The sequence below is a fragment of the Mobula hypostoma genome, chromosome 22 (assembly GCF_963921235.1).
Source record: "Mobula hypostoma chromosome 22, sMobHyp1.1, whole genome shotgun sequence".
Taxonomy (NCBI): Eukaryota; Metazoa; Chordata; class Chondrichthyes; order Myliobatiformes; family Myliobatidae; genus Mobula; species Mobula hypostoma.
The window spans coordinates 2,357,369-2,380,761 of record NC_086118.1 but is presented as its reverse complement, the minus strand read 5'-3'; the positions used below and the strand labels follow the sequence as shown (position 1 = coordinate 2,380,761).

Genomic DNA, 23,393 nt, shown 5'->3' with positions numbered 1-23,393 from the left:
CACCAAGGCAGCATCTGATGAAGAGTGGCGTCAAAATATTCTGGTAAAACTGATGGGCATCGAAGGGACCACACCTCAGTTAAAGGAAGATGGTCAGTCATCTAAGCCCCAGGACGTCTTTGGAGAATTTAGTGTCCTAGGCCCAACCATCTGCACTTGCATTACGAATACCCTTCGTTCGATTATAAGAATTGGCAAGGTTAGGTAATAGTTGAACAATGGACAACTCTATTCAAAAGCTTCAATGAATGAAGGAGCCCATCTCTGTCTAGATCGTGCTGCTTGCAGGCCTGGCCTGACAAATGACATTCACCGCACAAATGACAAGCAATGATCTTCTCCAACAAGCAGGTCTAAACATACCTCTTCGGTATTCCTCATCATCAGTGTCATGGCGGTCACCAGCGACCACAACTGGAGCAGATACATAAATACTGTGGTTACAAGAGCACTTCAGGGGTTGAGTATTTAGTCTAAGGACATCAGGCACAGGGCAACACCACCACCTGCAGGTTCCCCTCCAAGTCACACACCTTCCTGACTTGGAAATATATCACCAGGTACAAATCCTGGAACACCATCCCCAGCAGCGCTCTGTGAGCATCTTCCCCAGAGGGGCTGCATGGTTTAAGGTGGCAACTGACCACCAGCTTCTGAAAGGTAATTAGGAATGGGCCATCTTTGTTGGATTTAACATCAATCACTACCTCCTGTGAATCAATACAGCATGCAGGTAAATAAAGTAGATGCTATTATTGAGACTTTAATACTATGCCGTGGTACTCACATTATCCAATGGCAGTTCATGACTGGATGTGGACAGGCTGTGGATGTGTTTCTTTATGTCTGCTTGCAGCTGGTAAACACAAAGGATTTATACTTGATTATGTCTTTAACCTGTATGGTCAGAAGCTTGAACCTTTAATAATCCACAGCCACAGACAAATCCCAAATCTTGGATTAACAAAGTATAACTAAACCAAACGATTACAAGGGAGCTGGGACAGGTAAATCACTGTCGAACCTGGAACTGTGGTGGAGCTTTGGGACAAGCAGGAAGCCTCCCATTCTGCTGACTGCCCTACAAAGGAGGTGGGTGAGGGGGACATTCCCTGGTAAATGCTGTGGTTGTTCAAACTGAGTTTTGTTACCATTTGAGTAGGTGTCCTGTGACCAGTCTTCCTTTGTTGACGGGCTCAATACTGGGATAGAGAACATGAAACATGGTACAGGAACAGTTCCTTTAGTCCAAGATGTTGTTCCAAACTAATTAAACTAGTAATTAAATGCCAAATTAAGCTAATCTCTTCTGCCTACAAAATGTCAATATCCCTCCATTCTCTGTACTTTTACGTGCTTGTCTAAAACCCTCTTAAACAACCCTGTCATATTTATCTCCCGCAGCAGCACATTCAAAGCACTCACCACTCTCTGCAAAAAAAAACAACTTGGTCTGCATATCTTCTTTTAAATTACCGCTTCCCATGTTAAATGTATGCCCACTAATATTAGACATTTCAACCCTGGAAAGACAGGTACTGGCTGTCTATGCTATCTATGCCTGTCATAGTCTCATACACCTCGTTTAGATCTCTCGTCAGCCTCCGCCGCTCGGGATAAAACAAAACAGGTTTTCCAGCCTCTCCTCACAGCACATGCCCTTTAATCTAGGCACCAAACTAGTAAATCTCTTCTGCACTCTCTCCAAAGACTTCACATCCTCCCTATAATGGGGTAAGCAGAATTCAATGCAATATTCCAGATGTGGTCTAACCAATTTTATAAAGCTGCAACCTAACTTCCTGACATGAAACGTGACTTCTACGTGAAACATTGCCATAGAAAAGCAGCAACCACCATTAAAGATCCTCACCACAGACCATGCCCTTTTCTCGCTGCTGCCATCAAGTAGAAGGTACAAGAGCCTCAGGACTCACACCATCAGATTCAAGAACAGTTACTACTCCTCAACCACCAGGCTCTTGAACAAAATGGATAACCACACTCATTTAAGGACACTTTTATCTTGTTAGTTCATGCTTATTGTTTATTGCTATTTATTTATTTATTATCTATATTTGCATAGTTTGCTTACAGTTTGCGGATCCTGTTTACATTTACTGTTCTATAGATTTGCTAAGTATGCCCGCAGAAAAAGAATCTCAGGGTTGTGTATGTGGTGACATGTATGTACTCTGATAATAAATTTTACTTTGAACTTTGAACTTTGAACTTGTCATGGTCCGGTCCGTGAAGTCCGTATTCCGGTTCACGGTCTGGTCCATCGACCCTTGTCCAGGTTTTCCTTTCCACCCTGTTTCTTTTCCTGTTGAGCTCTAATTGAGGCAGCTGATGCTCGTTGGGGCTGGCTGCATAAATACCTCCAGAGACCAGGGCGTGGCTGCTGCGTTGTTCTCGTCCTTACTCCTTGTATCCCTTCCTCTCCCTCCTGTTTACTCGCCTGAAGCCCTGCCTTGCCTTGCCGGTAACTCTCGCCTCACCTGAAGTTCTCGTCTCGCCTTGCATTGCCTGAAGCCTTGCCTTGTCTTGCTGGTAACTCTTGCCTCGTCTCAACTGCAGTCTTGTCCTGGAGCCACCCTGTACCTAGCTCCCTTCCTGTCCCTTGCCTCCGCCCAGGTAAGCCAGGCTATCTTGCCGTTACCTGCGGTTGGTTCTGTCCCTTCCTGTTCAATGCCTCCGTCGGGTGGTGATCCGCGCCCTGCCCAGGAGAACCACGCCCTGCCCAGGAGAACTGCGCCCTGCCCAGGTGGAGCCTGCCTAGCCTCAAGCCTGAAGACTCCAGCCTCCTGCCTAGCCTCAAGCCTGAAGACTCCAGCCTCCTGCCTCCTGCCAAGCCTCACCTAAAGTCTCTAGCCTTTAGCCTCAAGCCTGAAGACTCCAGCCGCCTGCCTAGCCTCAAGCCTGAAGACTCCAGCCTCCTGCCTCCTGCCAAGCCTCACCTAAAGTCTCTAGCCTCTAGCCTCAAGCCTGAAGACTCCAGCCTTGCCTCAAGTCTCTAGCCTCTGGCCTGAAGACCCCAGCCTCCTGCCTCCTGCCAAGCCTCGTCTCTAGCCTCCAGCCTCCTGCCTCCTGCCAAGCCTTGCCTCTAGCCTCAAGCCTGAAGACTCCAGCCTCCTGCCTCCTGCCAAACCTCACCTCTAGCCTCAAGCCTGAAGACTCTAGCCTCCTGCCTCCTGCCAAGCCTCACCTCTAGCCTCAAGCCTGAAGACTCCAGCCTCCTGCCTCCTGCCAAGCCTCGCCTCTAGCCTCAAGCCTGAAGACTCCAGCCTCATCCTTGCCTAGTTCTGGGGTCCGAGCCAGAGGCAAGACCCAGGTACTGGATCCTTGTCCAGTCTCTGGCTCGGAGTCCAAGCCCGGGCTCCTAGCTCTCTTGTCCAGTCCTGTTCTGGGTTCCCGGTTTTCGTGTCCATGTCCTTGCCCTCACTCTGTATCCTAGTCCTGTCCCTAGTACTTCAGTGTCTGTGTCTCAGCCACCTCCGTATGACAGAACTCATGCGAAGGAAATCTCATCAGTCATCAATATATTAACTGGATAATTGCTTCTAACCAAACATCATGAAATTTATGGTTTAACGAGCTAAGTAATCACTGGAGAACATCACCTTCCTGAGAATGTCAGACTAAATTAGACTAGAGTCTCCCTGGCTAGACCCATTTACATACAAGGGAAGCCAATGTCTCAGCAATTCTGTTGAGAGAAGGGAATGTTTCCTCCTCCCTGCTGTAGCTTGTACAAAGATAGAATAGAGTCAAGCTGTAAATCTGAAGCTCAATCAGGAAATGCTGGGAACTGAGGCAGCATCTGAGAGAAAAGAGTCTCAACACTTCAGATCAACAAGCCTTAACATTGTTTCTGCCTCTAAGTATTCCAGCATTACCCACCTCATTCTGACTTACCGGACTCGCCTCCACAGACAAGTTTTCATCACTTCCTAAAGTGGGACAGCCAGTCTATCAGTCACGTAAAGCAAGTCTGCAAACTTGGCCACAAAGCCAACAATTCTGTCGTCGAAATCACTGACATATAATGTAAAAATAAGCAGTCCCAACACAGACCCCTGTGAAACACCACTAGTCACTGGCAGCCGACCAGAAAGAAGAAGAAAAAGGAAGCCCTTAACTCCGAATGGAGTCATCGGGATGCCGTCATGACGGCATTTTTTTAGCAGGCTTTCTTATTTTCACGAGGTCGAGTTGCTAGCTCGACGCTCAGCCCAGCACGGATGGAAAGTGTGCAAGGGAGCTGGCTGGATTCAAACTCGGGAGCCTTCGCTCCGAAGTCCGGCGCTGATGCCACTATGCCACCAGCTGGCTACAGCCAACCAGAAAAGGTTCCTTTTATTCCCACTTTTTGCCTCCTGACAAACAGCCACTGCTTTATCCATACTGGAATCTTTCCTGTAATACCATGGGCTCTTACTTCATTTAGCAGCCTCATGTATGGCACCTTGTCAAAGGCCTTCTGAAAATCCAAGTACACAAAATCCACTAATTCTCCTTTGTCTATCCTGTTTGTTATTTCTTCAAAGAATTCCAACAGATTTGTCTGGCAAGATTTTCTCTTACAGAAACCATGCTGACTTTGGCCTATTTTATCACATGCCTCCAAGTACACCAAAACCACATCCTTAACAATTGACTCCAACATCTTCCCGACGACATAGGTCAGATGAACTAGCCTATAATTTCCTTTCTTCTGCTCCTCTCCCTTGAGGAGTGGAGCAACATTTGCAATTTTCCAGTCCCTTGGAACCATGCCAGAAACTGCTGATTCTTGAAAGGTCATTACTAATGCCTCCATAATCTCTCCAGCCACCTCTTTCAGAACCCTGGGGTGTAGACCATCTGGTCCAGGTATTTTATCTAGCTTCAGGCCTTTCAGTTTCCCGAGCACTTTCTCCGTAGTAATGGCAACTTCACTCACTTCTCTCCCCTGAAATTCTCAAACTTCTGGAAGGATGTGAACATTGTGTAGGCATATTAGTTATGTATTTAATTACCAGTTTAATTAATTCACCGCAACATTGTGTTCCTATGCTGTACAGTTCTATGTTCTATGACATGGTTGCCTTGGGATCAGCATAGCAAAAGTTCACTTGAACAGTTTTTGGGGTGAGAATCTGAAATTGGAAAGAAGGTTGGCTTAAAAGAAAGAGAATAACGGTCATTGAAATGGATGGACTTGTAACCAGGTGTCTAATTATTAACTCAACTCATGTCAAAGCAGTTGCCCAGAATTTCAGCCTCCATGTTTTCCTGTTTGGTGCCCACTGGAATATTTCCAATACCTTCTGTGCGAGGGTTTGGATCACACCCTGGATCTTATTGTTGATTTGATCGTTGACCCTCTTGAGCTGGGTGTGTAGCGTGTTCTGGATCTGATCCAGTGAGATCATGCTGGCAGTGTCCTCCTTTAGCCCTTGCCAGTCCAGGTCTTCTGGCAACTGCGAAATGACCTCCCGAAGATGCCTCATGTTGTTGAGAACCACGCAGAGCTGCAGCGACCTCACAGCATTCACATCTGACTAGGAAAGCATAGCGAAAAAAAGTTATTGATTAATTTCCGGCTGTCCTCCACTCACATCATGGATTTGTTTTTGAAGTGGTGAACATTTAAAGGACAAGGTTTATAACAGGGACAAGAACAACATTCATGAACCATTAGGTGGCAAAGCAGATCCCAGCATCCAAATGGCCTCCTCCAGTTGTATGCTTGTCAGGATAGATGAGTTACATCAGCTGCACCTCTTGTGGTATCTGGGTGAGGCTGGGAACTCTCGAGTTGATTTTTCATCTGGGTAACACTCAGTCCTTACTTGGGCATATGGTTGGGTAACTTGATCAGCACATACAAGTTGCACCAAAGAGCCTGCGTCACTCTAAGACTCTATTTCCTTTCTCACTTGGCCAATATTGAGGCTTTCTCGACCTAAGGCCCTCCTTTGATCAGGTTTGACAGAGAAGGCACACCACATTACCTCTCAGTGTCAGGCTGTGCCTGAGAATAAATAATTCCTTTTTTAATATTTTTTACATCCAATTCTCTCTATCATTAACTCCCCAGGCTTCCCAGTAATGTCGTCTTGTTATGTGAATTCTTAGTACATCATAGATTACTGTTAACTATAGTCGAATATTAATGAAATGCAAATTGTTTGATGAAATACAGATTAACGAGGTGCAGTCAGTACTCACATCATTTGTGTTTTCTTGGTCTCCCCTGGACGACAGTTCCTCTGCCTTCTGCTCAATGAGTCGACAGTACATTAACGCAATTTTGCACATATCCTGTAACAGGAGGAGTCCATGAGTCTTCCAGCCTCACTACCGGTAAACAGACGGGATGGGGTTTCAAGATGTTAGTGTGACTGGCACGCTGTCTTACCTCTGCAGACTGGAGAATGTTTGCTTTTCACTTCTACTCAGGGGAACTAAAGAGGGGAGGAGTGGTATTTAGGGGTCAGGATCGGACAAATTACCCCATTCCATGATAAATTTAGGAAGGATTTGTGCCCAAGTCTGACTCTCTAGGTGGCCTCCTGTGGAGGGGTTAGACCTTTGGTCTGGATCAAGCGTACCACAGCCAAGGGGAGCTTCATCCTTTTGCAAAGTCTACCCTACCTTCCATGTGGGGTTGTTGGACAGCCACTAGATGGGTAACCAGCATTAGTTACCAACACACTTCATTGTGGGAAATATGCATCAACCACCTGCGATTTTTAGTCACTTCTGACTACAGCAACAAGTGATTGGATTAATGTGTCATAAACACAAGAGATTCTGCAGGTGCTCTGGCTTATTTCGCTAGTCTGATGGGGAACAGGTACGAGAGGAGTGTCGAGGCCAAGATCAGATCTTGTTGAATAGTGGGGTAGGCTTGAGGGGACGAGTAGCCTGTTATGTTATATCCACGAATATGGTTACAGGTGTACCATGCACAAAAAGGAGAGTGGTAACACACTAAACAACCCAGACTCCAACTTCCAAGCGCTAGTCTGGCCAGGGCAGGTGCACGTGTGGGTAGCATTGTGTGGCCGCTGCTTATCCCCCATAGCCGAAAGACCCTCAGAAGGTATGCTAGCGGAGCTGGGAGAGTGAGGAGATCATAGACTGGAGTTACACGGAAGTAGTCACCGCTAGATTGCAGGAGGTGAGTAGCTGGGTGACTGTCAGGAGAAGGAATGGGAATTGAATAGGCAGTTAGTTCAGAGCACCCCTGTAGCCATTCCCCTCAATAATAAGTATACCATTTTGGGTACTGTTGTGAGGGATGACCTCCCAGGGGATTGCTACGGAGACCGGGTTACTGGCACTGAGCATGGGTCTGTGGTGCAGAAGGGAAAGGGGGAAAAGCGGGGAGTGGTAATGATAGGGGACTCGATAGTCAGATGAACAGACAGGAGACTTTGTGGATGTGAACTGGACACACAGATGGTTGGTTGCCTCCCAGGTGCCAGAGTCAGGATGTCTCAGGTCGTGTCCACAATATTTTGGAGGGGAGGGAGAGCAGCCAGATGTCTCGGTACATATTGGTAACAATGACATAGGAAGGAAAGCAAAGAGGTCCTGACGAGAGAATTCAGAGAGCCAGGCAGAAAGCTGAGAGGCTGGACCGCAGGTAGTAAATTCTAGATTGCTGTCTATGCCATGTGCCGGTGAGGGTAGAAACTGGATGATTTGGCAGATAAATGCGTGGCTGAGAAAGCCTTGGTGAGTAGGGTAAATGAAAACCCCAAGGCATTCTTCAATTATGTGAAGGAAAAAAGGATGACAGGAGTGAAGATAGGACCGATTAGAGATAAAGGTGGGAAGACGTGCCTGGAGGCTGTGGAAGTGAGCGAGGTCCACAATGAATACTTCTCTTCGGTATTCACCAATGAGAGGGAACTTGATGATGCTGAGGACAATATGAGTGAGGTTTATGTTCTGGAGCATGTTGATATTAAGGGAGAGGAGGTGTTGGAGTTGTTAAAATACATTAGGACAGATAAGTCCCCAGGGCCTGACGGAATATTCCCCAGGCTGCTCCACGAGGCAAGAGAAGAGATTGCTGAGCCTCTGGCTAGGATCTTTATGTCCTCGTTGTCCACGGGAATGGTATCGGAGGACTGGAGGGAGGTGAATGTTGTCCCCTTGTTCAAAAAAGGTAGTAGGGATAGTCCGGGTAATTATAGACCAGTGAGCCTTACGTCTGTATGGGAAAGCTGTTGGAAAAGATTCTTAGAGATAGCATCTATGGGGATTTAGAGAATCATGGTCTGATCAGGGACAGTCAGCATGGCTTTGTGAGGGGCAGATCATGTCTAACAGGCCTGATAGAGTTCTTTGAGGAGGTGACCAGGCATATAGATGAGGGTAGTGCAGTGGATGTGATCTATATGGATTTTAGTAAGGCATTTGACAAGGTTCCACACGGTAGGCTTATTCAGAAAGTCAGAAGGCATGGGATCCAGGGAAGTTTGGCCAGGTGGATTCAGAATTGGCTTGCCTGCAGAAGGCAGAGGGTGGTGGTGGAGGGAGTACATTTGGATTGGAGGGTTGTGACTAGTGGTGTCCCACAAGGATCTGTTCTGGGACCTCTACTTTTCGTGATTTTTATGAACGACCTGGATGTCGGGGTAGGAGGGTGGGTTGGCAAGTTTGCAGACGACACAAAGGTTGGTGGTGTTGTAGATAGTGTAGAGGATTGTCAAAGATTGCAAAGAGACATTGATAGGATACAGAAGTGGGCTGAGAAGTGGCAGATGGAGTTCAACCCGGAGAAGTGTGAGGTGGTACACTTTGGAAGGACAAACTCCAAGGCAGAGTACAAAGTAAATGGCAGGATACTTGGTAGTGTGGAGGAGCAGAGGGATCTGGGGGTACATGTCCACAGATCCCTGAAAGTTGCCTCACAGGTGGATAGGGTAGTTAAGAAAGCTTATGGGGTGTTAGCTTTCATAAGTCGACGGATAGAGTTTAAGAGTCGCAATGTAATGATGCAGCTCTATAAAACTCTGGTTAGGCCACACTTGGAGTACTGTGTCCAGTTCTAGTCCCCTCACTATGGGAAGGATGTGGAAGCATTGGAAAGGGTACAGAGGAGATTTACCAGGATGCTGCCTGGTTTAGAGAGTACGCATTATGATCAGAGATTAAGGGAGCTAGGGCTTTACTCTTTGGAGAGAAAGAGGATGAGAGGAGACATGATAGAGGTGTACAAGATAATAAGAGGAATAGATAGAGTGGATAGCCAGCACCTCTTCCCCAGGGCACCACTGCTCAATACAAGAGGACATGGCTTTAAGGTAAGGGGTGGGAAGTTCAAGGAGGATATTAGAGGAAGGTTTTTTACTCAGAGAGTGGTTCGTGCGTGGAATGCACTGCCTGAGTTAGTGGTGGAGGCAGATACACTAGTGAAGTTTAAGAGACTACTAGACAGGTATATGGAGGAGTTTAAGGTGGGGGCTTATATGGGAGGCAGGGTTTGAGGGTCGGCACAACATTGTGGGCCGAAGAGCCTGTACTGTGCTGTACTATTCTATGTTTTATGAGAAGCTGGTGCAGGAGGCAGGGCTTCAGGTTTTTGCATCATTGGGATCTCTTCAGGGGGGAAGTACGACCTACACAAAAGGGACAGGTTGCTCCTGAACCCAAGGGAAACCAATATTCTCTTGGGCAGGATTGTTAGAGCTGGTGTGAAGGGTTTAAACTAATTTGGCTGGGGAATGGAAACTGTAGTGGAGGGGCTCAGGATAGGATGGATGGTAAAAAAGCAAAGATAGCATGCAGTCAGATTGTCAGGAAGGGTAGGCACGTGATAGGACACAATTGCAGCCAGCAGGGTGAGTATCAGTGCATCAGGGATGCAGAATCCAAAAGGGTAGCAAATACAGAACTCAAAGTGATGTATCTCAATGCACAGAGTATAAGAAATAAGGTGGATGATCTTGTTGCACTTTTACAGATTGCCAGGTATGATATTGTGGCCATCACTGAATCGTGGCTGAAGGATGGTTGTAGTTGGGAGCTGAATGTCCAAGGTTACATATTGTATCGGAGGGATAGGAAGGTAGGCAGAGTGGATGGCATGCTTCTGCTGGTGAAGAATGGCATCAAATCAGTAGAAAGATGTGATGTAGGATCAGAAGGTGTTGAATCCTTGTGGGCTGTGTTAAGAAACTGCAAGGAGTAAAACGAACCTGATACAGTAGCAGCTATATACAGGCCTCCAAACAGTAGCTGGGATGTGGACCACAGGTTACAATAGGAAATAGAAAAGGTGTGTCAAAAAGGCAATCTTATAATAGTCATGGGAAATTTTAACATGCAGGTCAATTGGGAAAATCAGGTTGGTAATGGATCTCAAGAGGGTAGATTTGTTGATTGCCTCTGAGATGGCTTTTTAGAGCAGTTTGTCCTTGAGCCTACTGGGGATCAGCTATACTGGATTGGGTGTTATGTAATGAACCAGAGGCAATTAGGGAGCTTAAGGTAAAGGAACCCATAGGAGACATGATCACAGTATGATTGAATTCGACTTGATATTGTGGCCATCACTGAGATGTGGCTAAAGGATGCATGTCTCTGGGAGCTGAATGTCCAAGGATACACGATGTATCGGAAGTATAGGAAGGTAGGCAGAGGGGGAGGCGTGGCTTTATTGGTAAGAAATGATATTAAATCATTAGAAAGAGGTGATATAGGATCGGAAAGTGCAGAATCTTTATGAGTTGAGCTAAGAAATCGCAGGGGTAAAAGGACCTTGACGGCAGTTATTTATAGGCCTCCAAACAGCTGCAGTGATGTGGACTACAAATTACAACAGGAAATAGAAAAGGCTTGTCAGAAGGGCAGTGTTATGATAATTGTAGGGGATTTTAACATGCAAGTGGATTGGGAAAATCAGGTCGGCACTGAATCTCAAGAGAGAGAATTTGTAGAATGTCTGCGAGATGTCTTTTTAGAACAGCTTGTTGTTGAGCCCACTAGGGGATCGGCTGTACTGGATTGGGTATTGTGTAATGAACCGGAGGTGATTAGAGAGATTGAGGTGAAGGAACCCTTAGGAGACAGTGATCATAACATGATTGAGTTCACTGTGAAATTTGAAAAAGAGGCTGAAATCTGATGTGTCGGTATTTCAGTGGAGTAAAGGAAATTACAGTGGCATGAGAGAGGAACTGGCCAAAGTTGACTAGAAAGGGATACTGGCGGGAAAGACGGCAGAGCAGCAGTGGCTGGAGTTTAAGCGAGAAGTGAGGAAGGTACAAGACAGGTATATTCCAGAAAAGAAGAAATTTTCGAATGGAAAAAGGATGCAACTGTGGTTGACAAGAGAAGTCAAAGCCAAAGTTAAAGCAAAGGAGAGGGCATACAAGGAAGCAAAAATTAGTGGGAAGACAGAGGATTGGGAAGTTTTTAAAACCTTACAAAAGGAAACTAAGAAGGTCATTAAGAGAGAAAAGATTAACTATGAAAGGAAGCTAGCAAAGAGGATACTAAAAGCTTTTTCAAGTATATAAAGAGTAAAAGACAGGTGAGAGTAGATATAGGACCGATAGAAAATGATGCTGGAGAAATTGTAATGGGAGATAAGGAGATGGCAGAGGAACTGAACGAGTATTTTGCATCAGTCTTCACTGAGGAAGACATCAGCAGTATACCGGACACTCAAGGGTGGCAGGGAAGAGAAGTGTGCGCAGTCACAATTACGACAGAGAAAGTACTCAGGAAGCTGAATAGTCTAAAGGTAGATAAATCTCCTGGACCAGATGGAATGCACCCTCGAGTTCTGAAGGAAGTAGCTGTGGAGATTGCGGAGGCATTAGCGATGATCTTTCAAAAGTCGATAGATTCTGGCATGCTTCTGGAGGACTGGAAGATTGCAAATGTCACTCCGCTATTTAAGAAGGGGGCAAGGAAGCAAAAAGGAAATTATAGACCTGTTAGCTTGACATCCGTGGTTGGGAAGTTGTTGGAGTTGCTTGTCAAGGATGAGGTTATAGAGTACCTGGAGGCATATGACAAGATAGGCAGAACTCAGCATGGATTCCTGAAAGGAAAATCCTGCCTGACAAACCTATTACAATTTTTTGAGAAAATTACCTAGACAAGGGAGATGCAGTGGATGTTGTACATTTGGATTTTCAGAAGGCCTTTGACAAGGTGCCACACATGAGGCTACTTAACAAGATAAGAGCCCATGGAATTACGGGAAAGTTACATACGTGGATAGAGCATTGGCTGATTGGCAGGAAACAGAGAGTGGGAATAAAGGGATCCTATTCTGGTTGGCTGCTGGTTACCAGTGGTGTTCCACAGGGGTCTGTGTTGGGGCCACTTCTTTTTACATTGTTCATCAACAATTTGGATTATGGAATAGATGGCTTTGTGGCTAAGTTTGCTGACGGTACGAAGATAGGTGGAGGGGCCGGTAGTGCTGAGGAAACGGAGAGTCTGCAGAGAGACTTGCATAGATTGGAAGAATGGGCAGAGAAGTGGCAAATGAAGTCCAATGTTGGAAAGTGTATGGTTATCCATTTTGGCAGAAGTAATAAACGGGTAGACTATTATTTAAATGGGAAAAGAATTCGAAGTTCTGAGATGCAACGGGACTTGGGAGTCCTCGTACAGGATATCCTTAAGGTTGAGTCGGTAGTGAAGAAGGTGAGTGCAATGTTGGCATTCATTTCTAGAGGAATAGAGTATAGGAGCAGGGATGTGATGTTGAGGCTCTATAAGGCGCTGGTGAGACCTCACTTGGAGTACTGTGGGCAGTTTTGGTCTCCTTATTTAGGAAAGGATGTGCTGACATTGGAGAGGGTACAGAGAAGATTCACTAGAATGATTCCAGGAATGAGAGGGTTAACATATGAGGAACGTTTGTCCACTCTTGGACTGTATTCCTTGGAGTTTCAAAGAATGAGGGGAGACCTTATAGAAACATTTCGAATGTTGAAAGGTATGGACAGAGTGGATGTGGCGAAGTTGTTTCCCATGATGGGGGAGTCTAGTACAAGAGGGCATGACTTAAGGATTGAAGGGCGCCCATTCAGAACAGAAAAGCAAAGACATTTTTTTAGCCAGAGGGTGGTGAATCTATGGAATTTGTTGCCAAAGGCAGTAGTGGAGGGCAAGTCACTGGGTGTATTTAAGGCAGATATTGATAGGTATCTGAGTAGCCAGGGCATCAAAGGTTATGGTGAGAAGGCAGGGGAGTGGGTCTAAATGGGAGAATGGATCAGCTGATGATAAAATGGCGGAGCAGACTCGATGGGCTGAATGGCTGACTTCTGCTCCTTTGTCTTATTGTCTTATGGTCTTATGGTCTTATGGAAATTTGATAAAGAGAAAGTAAAGTCTGACGTAGCAGTATTTCAGTGGAGTAAAGGAAATTACAGTGGTATGAGAGAGGAGTTGGCCAAAGTAAATTGTAAGGAGATGCTGGCAGGGATGACAGCAGAGCAGCAATGTCTGAGTTTCTGGGAAAAATGAGGAAGGAGCAGAATAAATATATTCCAAAAACAAAGAAATACTCAAATGGCAAAATAGTACAACTGTGGTTGACTAAGGAAGTCAAAGCTAATGAAAAAGCAAAAGAGAGGGTATACAACAAAGCGAAAACTAGTGGGAAGACAGAGGACTGGGAAGCTTTTAAAAACCTACAGAAAGCAACTGAAAGAATCTTTGGGAAGGAAAAGATGGAATATTAAAACAAGCTAGCAAACAATATCAAGGTGGATAGAAAAAGCTTTTTCAACTATGTAAAAAATAAAAGAGAGATGAAAGTGGATATAGGACCGTTAGAAATGAGGCCGGAGAAATAATACCCGGGGCAAGGAGATGGCAGATGAACTAAGTGAGTATATTGCATCAGTCTTCACTATGCAAGACACTAGCAGGGTGCCAGATGTTGAAGGGTGTGCAGGAAGAGAAGTGAGTGCAGTTACTATTACAAGGAAGAAGGTGCTCAAAAAGCTGGAAGACCCAAAGGTACGTCAGTCACTCAGACCAGATGAACTGCACTCTGGAGTTCTGAAAGAGGTAGCAGTAGAGATTGTGGAGGCATTAGTAATAATCTTTCAAAAATCATTGGACTCTGGCATGGTGTCACTCTACTCTTTAAGAAAGAAGGAAGGCAGCAGGAAGGAAATTAGAGACCAGCTAGCCTAACCTCAGTGGTTGGGAAGATCTCTCTTATCCCCTAATTGTCACAGTGTACAAAAATCATGCTCAGTCCTCCAACTTGCTTTAAATATATTTCTCATCTTGACCTTAACCAGTTGACCCATAGCCTGAGACTATAACCCAAATTTTAAACTTGGCAGCCTGAGGAATCCACCTCTTTGCCTCTTCCTTTCCAGACTTCCATCACTTTCCAAAAGACCATAAGACATAGGAGCAGAATTAGGCCATTAGGCCCATCAAGTCTGCTCTGCCATTTCATCATGACTGATCTGACTTCCCTCTCAGCCCCAAAGTCCAGCCTTCAATGACAGTTTTTCTGATTCTTTTAAGCCTACATCCTTCCTGTCCTATTTCAACAATCATTCAAGTGAACTTCTGCTGTATTGACCCCAAGGCAACCACATCACAGAAAATAGAAGAGGCACGTGAAAACCCTAATGTTGTGCTGAGTTAGTTAAACTAAACTAAACTAAACTAATTTCTTCTGCTGACACAATGCTCACACCCTTCCATTACCTGCACATTCACATGAACATCCAAGCGCCTCTCAAATGCCTCCGGGATATTTGCCTCCCCCACCAACCCTGGCAGCTCTTCCCAGGCAGCCACCACTCAGTGCGTGATAAAACGATCTGCACGTCTCCTTTGAACAAAAACACAAGAAATTCTGCAGGTGCTGGACGTCAAAAGCAACACACAAAAATATGCTGGAGGAACTTGACAGGTCGGGCAGCATCTACAAAGAGCTGACATTTCACACTGAGGCCTTTCATCATGAATTTACCACCTTAAATACATGCCTCCAATATTAGAAACTTGAGTCACGGGAAAAGATATTAGCTGCTTGCTTATTCTATCTATATTCTTCATAATCTTATAAATCTCCATCAGATCTTCCCTCAGCCTCTGTTGCTGCAGAGAAAACAACCCAAGTCTGTCCAACTTTGTCCTACAGCACATGCTCTCCGATCCAGGCAGCATCCTGGTAAACCTCTTCTACAGAGAGAGAGAGGGGAGGGGGGAGAGAGGGGGAGGGGGGAGAGACAGGAGGAGGGGGAAGAGATGGGGAGGGAGAGAGACAGGAGGAGGGGGAAGAGATGGGGAGAGGGAGGGGGAGAGAAGGGGAGGGGGTAGGAGGGGGAAGGGGAGGAGAGGGGTTGGGAAAGGGGGAGGAGGGGTAGGAGGGATAGGAGGGGAAAGAGAGAGGGGGAAGAGAGAAGTGGAGGGGGAGAGGGGAGAGAAGGGAGGGGAGAGAAGGGGTGGGGGAGAGGGGGATGGGGAGGAGGAGAATGGGGTAGGAGGGGGAAAGGGGAGGAGAGGGGTTGGGAAAGGGGAGGAGGGGTAGGAGAGAGGGGAAGAGAGGGGAGGGGGGAAGAGGGGGGAGAGGGGGAGAGAAGGGATGGGGGAGAGGGGGACGGAGGAGAAGAGGGGGTAGGAGGGGGAAGGGGAGGAGGGGTAGGAGGGGGAAAGAGGGAGGAGAGGGGTTGGGGAAGGGGAGGAGGGGTAGGAGGGGTAAAGGGGAGGAGAAGGGTTGGGGAAGGGGAGGAGAGGGGGTGGGGGGAAAGGGGGAGGAGAGGGGGTGGGGGGAAAGGGGGAGGAGAGGGGGTGGGGAGAAGGGGAGGAGAGGGGGTGGGGGGAAAGGGGAAGAGAGAGGGAGGGAAGAGAGAGGTGGAGGGGTGAAGAGCGAGGGGGGAAGAGAGAAGGGGAGGGGGAGAGAATGGGAGGGGGACAGAGGAGAGGGGGTAGGAGGGGGAAGGGGAGGAGAGTGGTTGGGAAAGGGGAAGAGAGGGGGGTGGGGGGAAAAGGGGGAGGAGAGGGGGTGGGGGAGAGGGGGAGGAGAGGGGGTGGGGGAGAGGGGGGAGGAGAGGCGGTGGGGGAAAATGTGGAGGAGGGAGGAGATGGGAGTAGGGGGTGAGGGGGAGGCGGAGAGGGGGTAGGGAGTGAGCGGGATGCAGTGAGGGATGAGGGAGAGGGGTAGGGGTGGGAGGGGGAGAGTGGGTAGAGAGGGTAGAGAGGAGGAGGGGGATTGGGGAAGGGGAAGAGGAGGGGTAGAGGGGAGGGAGGGGTAGGCAGTTAGGGGCGAGGGAGAGGGGGAGGTGGAGGAGGGGGGTAGAGGTGAGGGGCGAGATGGGGAAGAGATGGGGAGAGAGGGATGGGGAGAGAGAGGGAGGGAGGGGGTAAGGAGGAGGGGAGGGGGGGGAAGGTGGAGGGGAGGGGGAAGGAGGCGGGCAGGGAGGGGGTAAGGAGGAGGGGAGGGAGGGGGTAAGGCGGAGGGGAAGGAGGGGGGGAGGAGAGGGTGAAGGAGAGAGTAGAGTGGAGGGGAGGAGGGAGATAGATATAGATATGGGGGTGGGAAAGAGCAACAGTGAGAACAAGTGAGATTTCAATGGTAAACACAAATATAAGAACAGCACAATGGCCTGCGGTTGACGTCACACTCACCTCGGTCAGCTTGACCATGATGACAAATGCTTGCTCAGAGTCTGGCCAGCTCAGTTGCGTCCACGTCTGTTTGATCTTGAGGTAGCAGGTTGCAATATCTACAGCAGAGTTGCTGTGCTTGGTTTTCTCTCCCAGACTCTCCAGCTGTGGAAACATTATCTGAAAGTTAGTCTCTGTAAGGACTGTACTTCAAAAACACATCCATCCCATTACTGTAAAGCAAACTTAGGGCAAAATGTGCAATAAATGTCTGAAAATTTAGGGCATCATTTGAACAGCGATGGATGGATGACCGTATAAACAAATGGACACTGTGAAACAATGCCCCATCACCAGGAGCACCACTGGCAGCTCAGTTTGGGCAGAAATGATAGATCGCTCAATGTTCCATTTTCATTGTTTTCGACGTGATAGAGGGGGAGGGGTGTGGTAGCATTACTAACAGGGAAAGTATCACAGCAGTGCTCAAACAGGACCGACTGGAAGGCTTGTCTACCAAAGAATAAAAATGGGATGACCACATTAATAGGATTATGTTATAGACCACCCAATAGTCAGGTGGGATTTAGAGGAGCAAATTTGTAGAGAGACAGACTTCAGATGCAGGAAAAATAAGGTTGTGAGAGTAGGTGCTTTTAACCTTCCACAAATTGACTGGGACTCCTATCCTGTAAAAAGACTGGATGAGATAGAGCTTGTCAAATGTGTTCAGGAAAGTTTCCTTAATCAATATATAGAAGTCCCAGCTGGAGAGAAAGCAGTACTGGATCTCCGATTTGGGAACAGAACAATGCAGGGGACACTTTATCTATTGATCGTAATTCCATTATTTTCAAGATAATTTTAGAGAAGAATAGGTCTGATCCTTGGGCTGAGATTCTAAATTAGAGAATGGCCAATATCGATGGCATCAGAAAGGATCTGGCAAGTGTGGATTGGGACAGGTTGCTTTCTGGCAAAGGCGTGCTTGGTAAGTGGGAGGCCTTCAAAAGTTAAATTTTGAGAGCACAAAATGAGTATGTTCTAATTAGAATAAAAATCAAGGCTGGCGGGTTTGGGGAAGCTTGGTTTTCGAAGGATATTGAAGCCCTGTTGAAGAATATGAAGGAGATGCATAGCAGGTATGAGTACAATGAGTAAAGGACAGTGTCAGTCCTTGGGAAAGCCTCAATGCCCTGCAGAGCCAGCAACACGAATCATTTTTATTACAGCTGAATCTGTATTTGTGAGGGATCAAAGCATGATCGGTTACTGTGCATCACCTCCGCTAAGCAATAGCATTTGTCTGCAATTGAAGGAGAAATCAGGCCATCTGGCCCATTGAGTCTGCTCTGCTGTTTCAGCATGGCTGATCCAGTTCCCTCTCAATTCCACCCTCCTGCCTTCTCCTCAATCTTTCATGCTCTGACTTAAATGCACCCAATGACTTGGCCTCCACAGATTCACCACCCGCTGGCTGAAGAAATTCTTCCTCTTCTCTGTTCTAAATGTATGTCCCTCTATTCTGAGGCTGTGCCCTCTGGTCCTAGGCTCCCCCACCAAAGGAAACATCCCCTCCATATCCACTCCATCTCCACCTTTCAACATTTGATAGGTTTCAATGAGATCCCCCCTCATTCTCCTGAATTCCGGTGAGCACAGGCCCAGGACCTTCAATGCTCACATGATAACCCATTCATTCCCAGAATCATTCTCGTGAACCTCCTCTTCAATGCCATCACATCCTTTCTTAAATATAGGCCCCAAAACTGCTCAGAGTACTCCAAGTGAGGCCTCACCAGTGCCTTATAAAGCCTCAATATTACATCCTTTTAATTTCACATTCTAGACCTCTTGAAATGAATACTAACATCGTATTTGCTTCCTCGCCACAGACTCGACCTGCAAATTAACCTTAGAGAATCTTTGCTTTTATTCCTTCTACCAAAGTGCAAGACCATTCACTTCCCAGGGCTGTATTCCGTCCGCCATTTCTTTGCCCGTTCTCCTAATCTGTCTAAGTCCTTCTGCAGACTCCCTGTTTCCTCAACACTATCTGCCCCTCCACCTATCTTTGCATCGTCTGCAAACTGAGCCACGAAGCCATCAATTTCATCATCCAAATCATTAACATATAATATGAAAAAAAAGTGGTCCCAACACAGACTCCTGTGGAATAAGACTAGTCACCGGCAACCAATCCGAAAAGGATCCCTTCATTCCCATTCTTTGACTCCTGCCAATCAGCCAATCTTCTAACCATGCTATTATCTTTCCTGTAATACCATGGGCTCTTAACTTGTTTAGTAGCCTCATGTGTGGCACCTTGTCAAAGGCCTTCTGAAAATCTAAGTATGCAACATCAACTGTTTCTGCTCTGTCTGTCCTGCTAGTTGTTTCTTCAAAGAATTCCAACAGATTTGTCAGGCACGATTTTCCCTTAAGAAAGCCATCCCAAATTTGGCCTATTTTGTCATGAGTCTCCGAGTACCCCTGAAACCTCATCTTTAATAATTGACTCCATCTTTCCAACCACTGGGGTTAGGCTAACTGGCCTATAATTTCCTTTCTTCAGAATCTCTCCCTTCTTGAACAGCGGAGTGACATTTGCAACTTTCCAGTCTTCCAGAACCATGCCAAAATCTATTGATTCTTGAAAAATCATTACTAATACCTCTACAATATTTTCAGCGACCTCTTTTAGAACCCTGGGGTGAAGTTCATCTGGTCCAGGTGACTTATCTACCTTGAGACCTTTCAGTTTCCCAAGCACCTTCGCCCGAGTAATAACAACTTCCCTCACTTCTGCCCCCTGGCACTCTCAAACTTCCAGCATACAGCTTGTGTCTTCAAGAATGAAGACAGATGTAAAATATTTATTCAGTTTGTCCGCCATTTCCTTGTACCTCATTACTATCTCTCCAGCGTCATTTTCCAGTGGTCCAATATCTACTCTCCCCATTCCTTTACCCTGGATATATCTGAAAAACTTTTGGTCTCAATTTTGAAATTATGGCTAGCTTACCTGCAAAACGAGGGGCCACAGTTTGAGGATAGAGGGGAAGCCTTTTAGGACCGAGATTAGGAAAAACTTCTTCACACAGAGAGTGGTGAATCTGTGGAATTCTCTGCCACAGGAAACAGTTGAGGCCAGTTCATTGGCTATATTTAAGAGGGAGTTAGATATGGCCCTTGTGGCTACGGGGGTCAGGGGGTATGGAGGGAAGGCTGGGGCAGAGTTCTGAGTTGGATGATCAGCCATGATCATAATAAATGGCGGTGCAGGCTCGAAGGGCCGAACGGCCTACTCCTGCACCCATTTTCTATGTTTCTATGTTTCTAAATGTCATCTTTCCCCTGTCAATGGTGTTTTTAGTTGCCTAGGATTGTGAGGTCAGGAGTCTATCTTATTGTACTAGGGGGTTCTTCAGCCTTAAAATAGCAAGATAGAAACTGCCCTTAATGTTTTCAGTTAGATGTTAATTAAATCTTTTCTCAGTTTCATTCCAGGCAAACCATATGTAAGCTGTGCAGGTGGTCTGATGCAGAAGGGTTTGAATAAATGCAACTTTGCATGGGTAATACAAAGCTGGGTGCTGGTGCGGACTGAGGAGGAAGCAGAAGGGCTTCAGGGGATAATATTCTGCTTAAGAGAATGAACAGGGAGGAATTCAAGGTAGAAAAACTGTGAGGTCTTTCACTTTGCTCACTTAAATGGTGAGAGGCCTCATCAAATAGGTAACAGCTCAAAGGGACCTGGGTGTCCTCGTACATGTAACTAAAGCAAACATACAGGTTCAGCAAGAAATCAGAAGGCAACTGATATGTTGGCCTTTATTGCAAAAGGGATTGGAGCACAGGAGAAGAGATGCTTTCATCTGATTATTTTGGACTCTGATGAGAAGGCATCTTATCAGCAGATAGGTCTCCCCACATACCTGTGATACACGCAAACATTCAAAGTTCAAAGTAAATTTATCACCAAGGTGTATTGTCACCATGTACTACCCTGAGATTCATTTTCTTGTGGGCATTCACAGTAGATATGAAGAAACACAATAGAGTCAATAAAAACAATAATGCAGCCCACCAACTTTCAGCACCAAGAGATTTCACCTCTGAGAGGGGATTACACAGCCCGAGCCTACATCCCAGGGGCAAGATTTCTCTGAAATGTACAAAATTCTTACGGTGCTTGACAAGGAAGATGCAGAGTATGGGGTTCTCCATGATCTTACTGAATGGTGGTCAGGCCCGGGGGTACTCAATGAGCTCCTTCTGGCCCAGCTGCATTGCATAACTCATGTTACTTATTCTGCGGACGCGTTACACCACATCCATCATGGAGAGGTTGATTTCATTCACATGTGCAATGCCTGAAGGAATTTGGCATCACACCTTCAATGAGACAGGACTGGTGAATATTCTGACTGCTGAATGTGGCGGTGAGGATGATGGAGCATATCACACCATATAGCCATCTGACTCAACTAATTATCTCAATATCTCAGTTATTCTTCATGATCTCCCCCTCCCCTCAGTCAGGATCACAGACATAGAAACAGGCCCTTTCGCCTAATCTGTCCACATGTTCCAAATAACCTTCAGGAGCTAGTCCCATTTGCCTGCATTTGGCCCACATTGTTCTTAACCTACCCTGTCCATGAACCTGTCCAAATGTCTTTAATGTTGTACTTTTACCTGCCTCTGGCAGCTCGTTCCACATACCTACCACTCTCTGTTGAAAAGATTAGATTAGATTAGATTATGAGGACACTCAGTCCTCGTTTATTGTCATTTAGAAATGCATGCATTAAAAAATGATACAATGTTCTTCCAGAGTGATATCACAAAAAAAAGGACAAACCGAAGACTAACACTGACAAGACCACATAATTATAACATACAGGTACAGCAGTGCGAAGCAATATCATAATTAGATAAAGAGCAGACCATGGGCACAGTAAAAAAAAGTCTCAAAGTTCAGATTGACTCCTGATAGTCCCCGATAGCAGGTGGCAGAAAGGAGAAACTCTCCCTGCCATAAACCTCCAGGCGCCGACAACTGCTGGTGCATTGGAAGCACCCGACCACAGCCGACTTTGAGTCCGTCCAAAAACTTCGAGCATCCGACCAGCCCTTCGATACCGAGCACCATCTCTGCCAAGCGCTTTGATCCCGCCCCGGCCGCCAAGCAACAAGCAAAGCCGAGGATTCGGGGCCTTCCCCTCTGGAGATTCTGGATCACACAGTAGCAGTGGCAGTGAAACAGTCAGAAGTTTCACCAGATGTTCCTCCATTCTTTCACGTCAGTCTCAATCAAATCAGGATTGTGCACGGCACCCTACTCGACAGATTACAGATATCACCACTGGAGTGGCCACGTCGCCATCTTCTCCTCCTTTAAATGGCCCCTCAGGTCCCACTTAAACCATTCCCCTCTCACCTTAAAAGACTGTGACCATCTCTGTTCCTCATGACTTTATAAACCTCTATAATGTCACCTCCTCAGCCTCCTCAACTCCAGAGCAAAGTCCTGACCTACCCAGTCTCTCTTTATAACATCTATCGACCGATCCAGCCTCTCTGGATAACTCACCTCTGCACCTGTTCCTAGAACATCCTGTTGGTGGTCCAACCCAGTTCTCAATGACAAAAACACACAAACCTATGGCTGCAGTATCCGGGATGAGGACCACATTCACAAAGTAAGCAGTTCTTCATCGACCATTCTGCCCCATCCTGTTACCAAGCAGTGGTCAGTAGTGGTCATCATAATGCAGTGACCAAGGACTGTAGTACCTGATCTTTCTGTACCGCTCGCTGGACCATCTCCACTGTATTGTTGTACACCATCTGTAACCACTTTGGCAAAGAGTCGCTGAACCATTTGTGGAAGTCACTCAGTGGAAGGGAATCTTCACTGGAAAAACAAAAAATCAAGTGGTTACACAGTGAGCTGAAATGCAGAGGTGCTAAGATAATTTCTTTTGGCTGCTAATTGAGAGTTTTACAGATACAATTGTTAAAATGAAGACATGGTTTTGTAATGGTAGCACAGCAACAAATAATTGTGCTGCTCACACTGGTCAACATTCATTAACCCCTTCATTCCCAGAATCATCCTCATTGTTGGCAGGAACATCTCTGACTCCATCACACTGAGCACTGGATCCCCACAAGGCTGTGTGCTTAGCCCATTGCTGTTTACACTGCTAACACATGACTGTGCAGCCAGATTCAAGGAGAACCTGATCATTAAATTTGCAGATGATACCACAGTGGTGGGGCTCATCAGCAAAAATGATGAAACAATGTACAGGGAGGAGGTCAAACACCTAGAGAGCTGGTGCAGTGATAACAACTTGATGCTTAATGTCACCAAAACCAAGGAGATGATCGTTGATTTCAGACAGTCTCAGCCTGAGCACACACCCCTCAGCATCAGCGGCTCCACAGTGAAGAGAGGGGAAAACATCAAGTTCCTTGGGGTGCAGATCTTGGACAATCTCACCTGGTCCAGGAACACCACTGGGATCGTGAAACGGGCCCAGCAGAGATTGCACTTTCTAAGGAAGCTTAAACAAGCATCACTCCCCACCAACATCTTAACTACATTCTACAGAGGTGTGGTTGAGAGTATGCTGACCTTTTGCATCACAACCTGGTACTCCAGCTGCAGTGCTGTCGACAAAAAAGCCTTGCAGAGGGTGGTTAGGGGAGCAGAGAAGGTTATTGGGGTCTCCCTACCTTCTGTCCAAGACCTCTTTCAGAGTCGATGC

The 23,393-nt window shown here is 46.5% G+C and overlaps 1 protein-coding gene across 4 annotated transcripts in view; it reads right to left on the bottom strand.

Moving 5' to 3' along the window:
- Positions 1–23,393, bottom strand: part of unc13d (unc-13 homolog D (C. elegans)) — a 197,824-nt gene that overhangs the window by 39,108 nt on the left and 135,323 nt on the right. For all 4 annotated transcript variants that reach the window (XM_063030886.1, XM_063030889.1, XM_063030887.1 and 1 more), the window contains 5 exons: positions 22,414–22,534; positions 16,633–16,776; positions 6,217–6,309; positions 5,310–5,546; positions 788–856 (listed from right to left, as the gene is read on the bottom strand). In XM_063030886.1, coding sequence (XP_062886956.1) covers positions 788–856; positions 5,310–5,546; positions 6,217–6,309; positions 16,633–16,776; positions 22,414–22,534 — 664 coding nt within the window. The remainder of the gene's footprint in view (positions 1–787; positions 857–5,309; positions 5,547–6,216; positions 6,310–16,632; positions 16,777–22,413; positions 22,535–23,393) is intronic.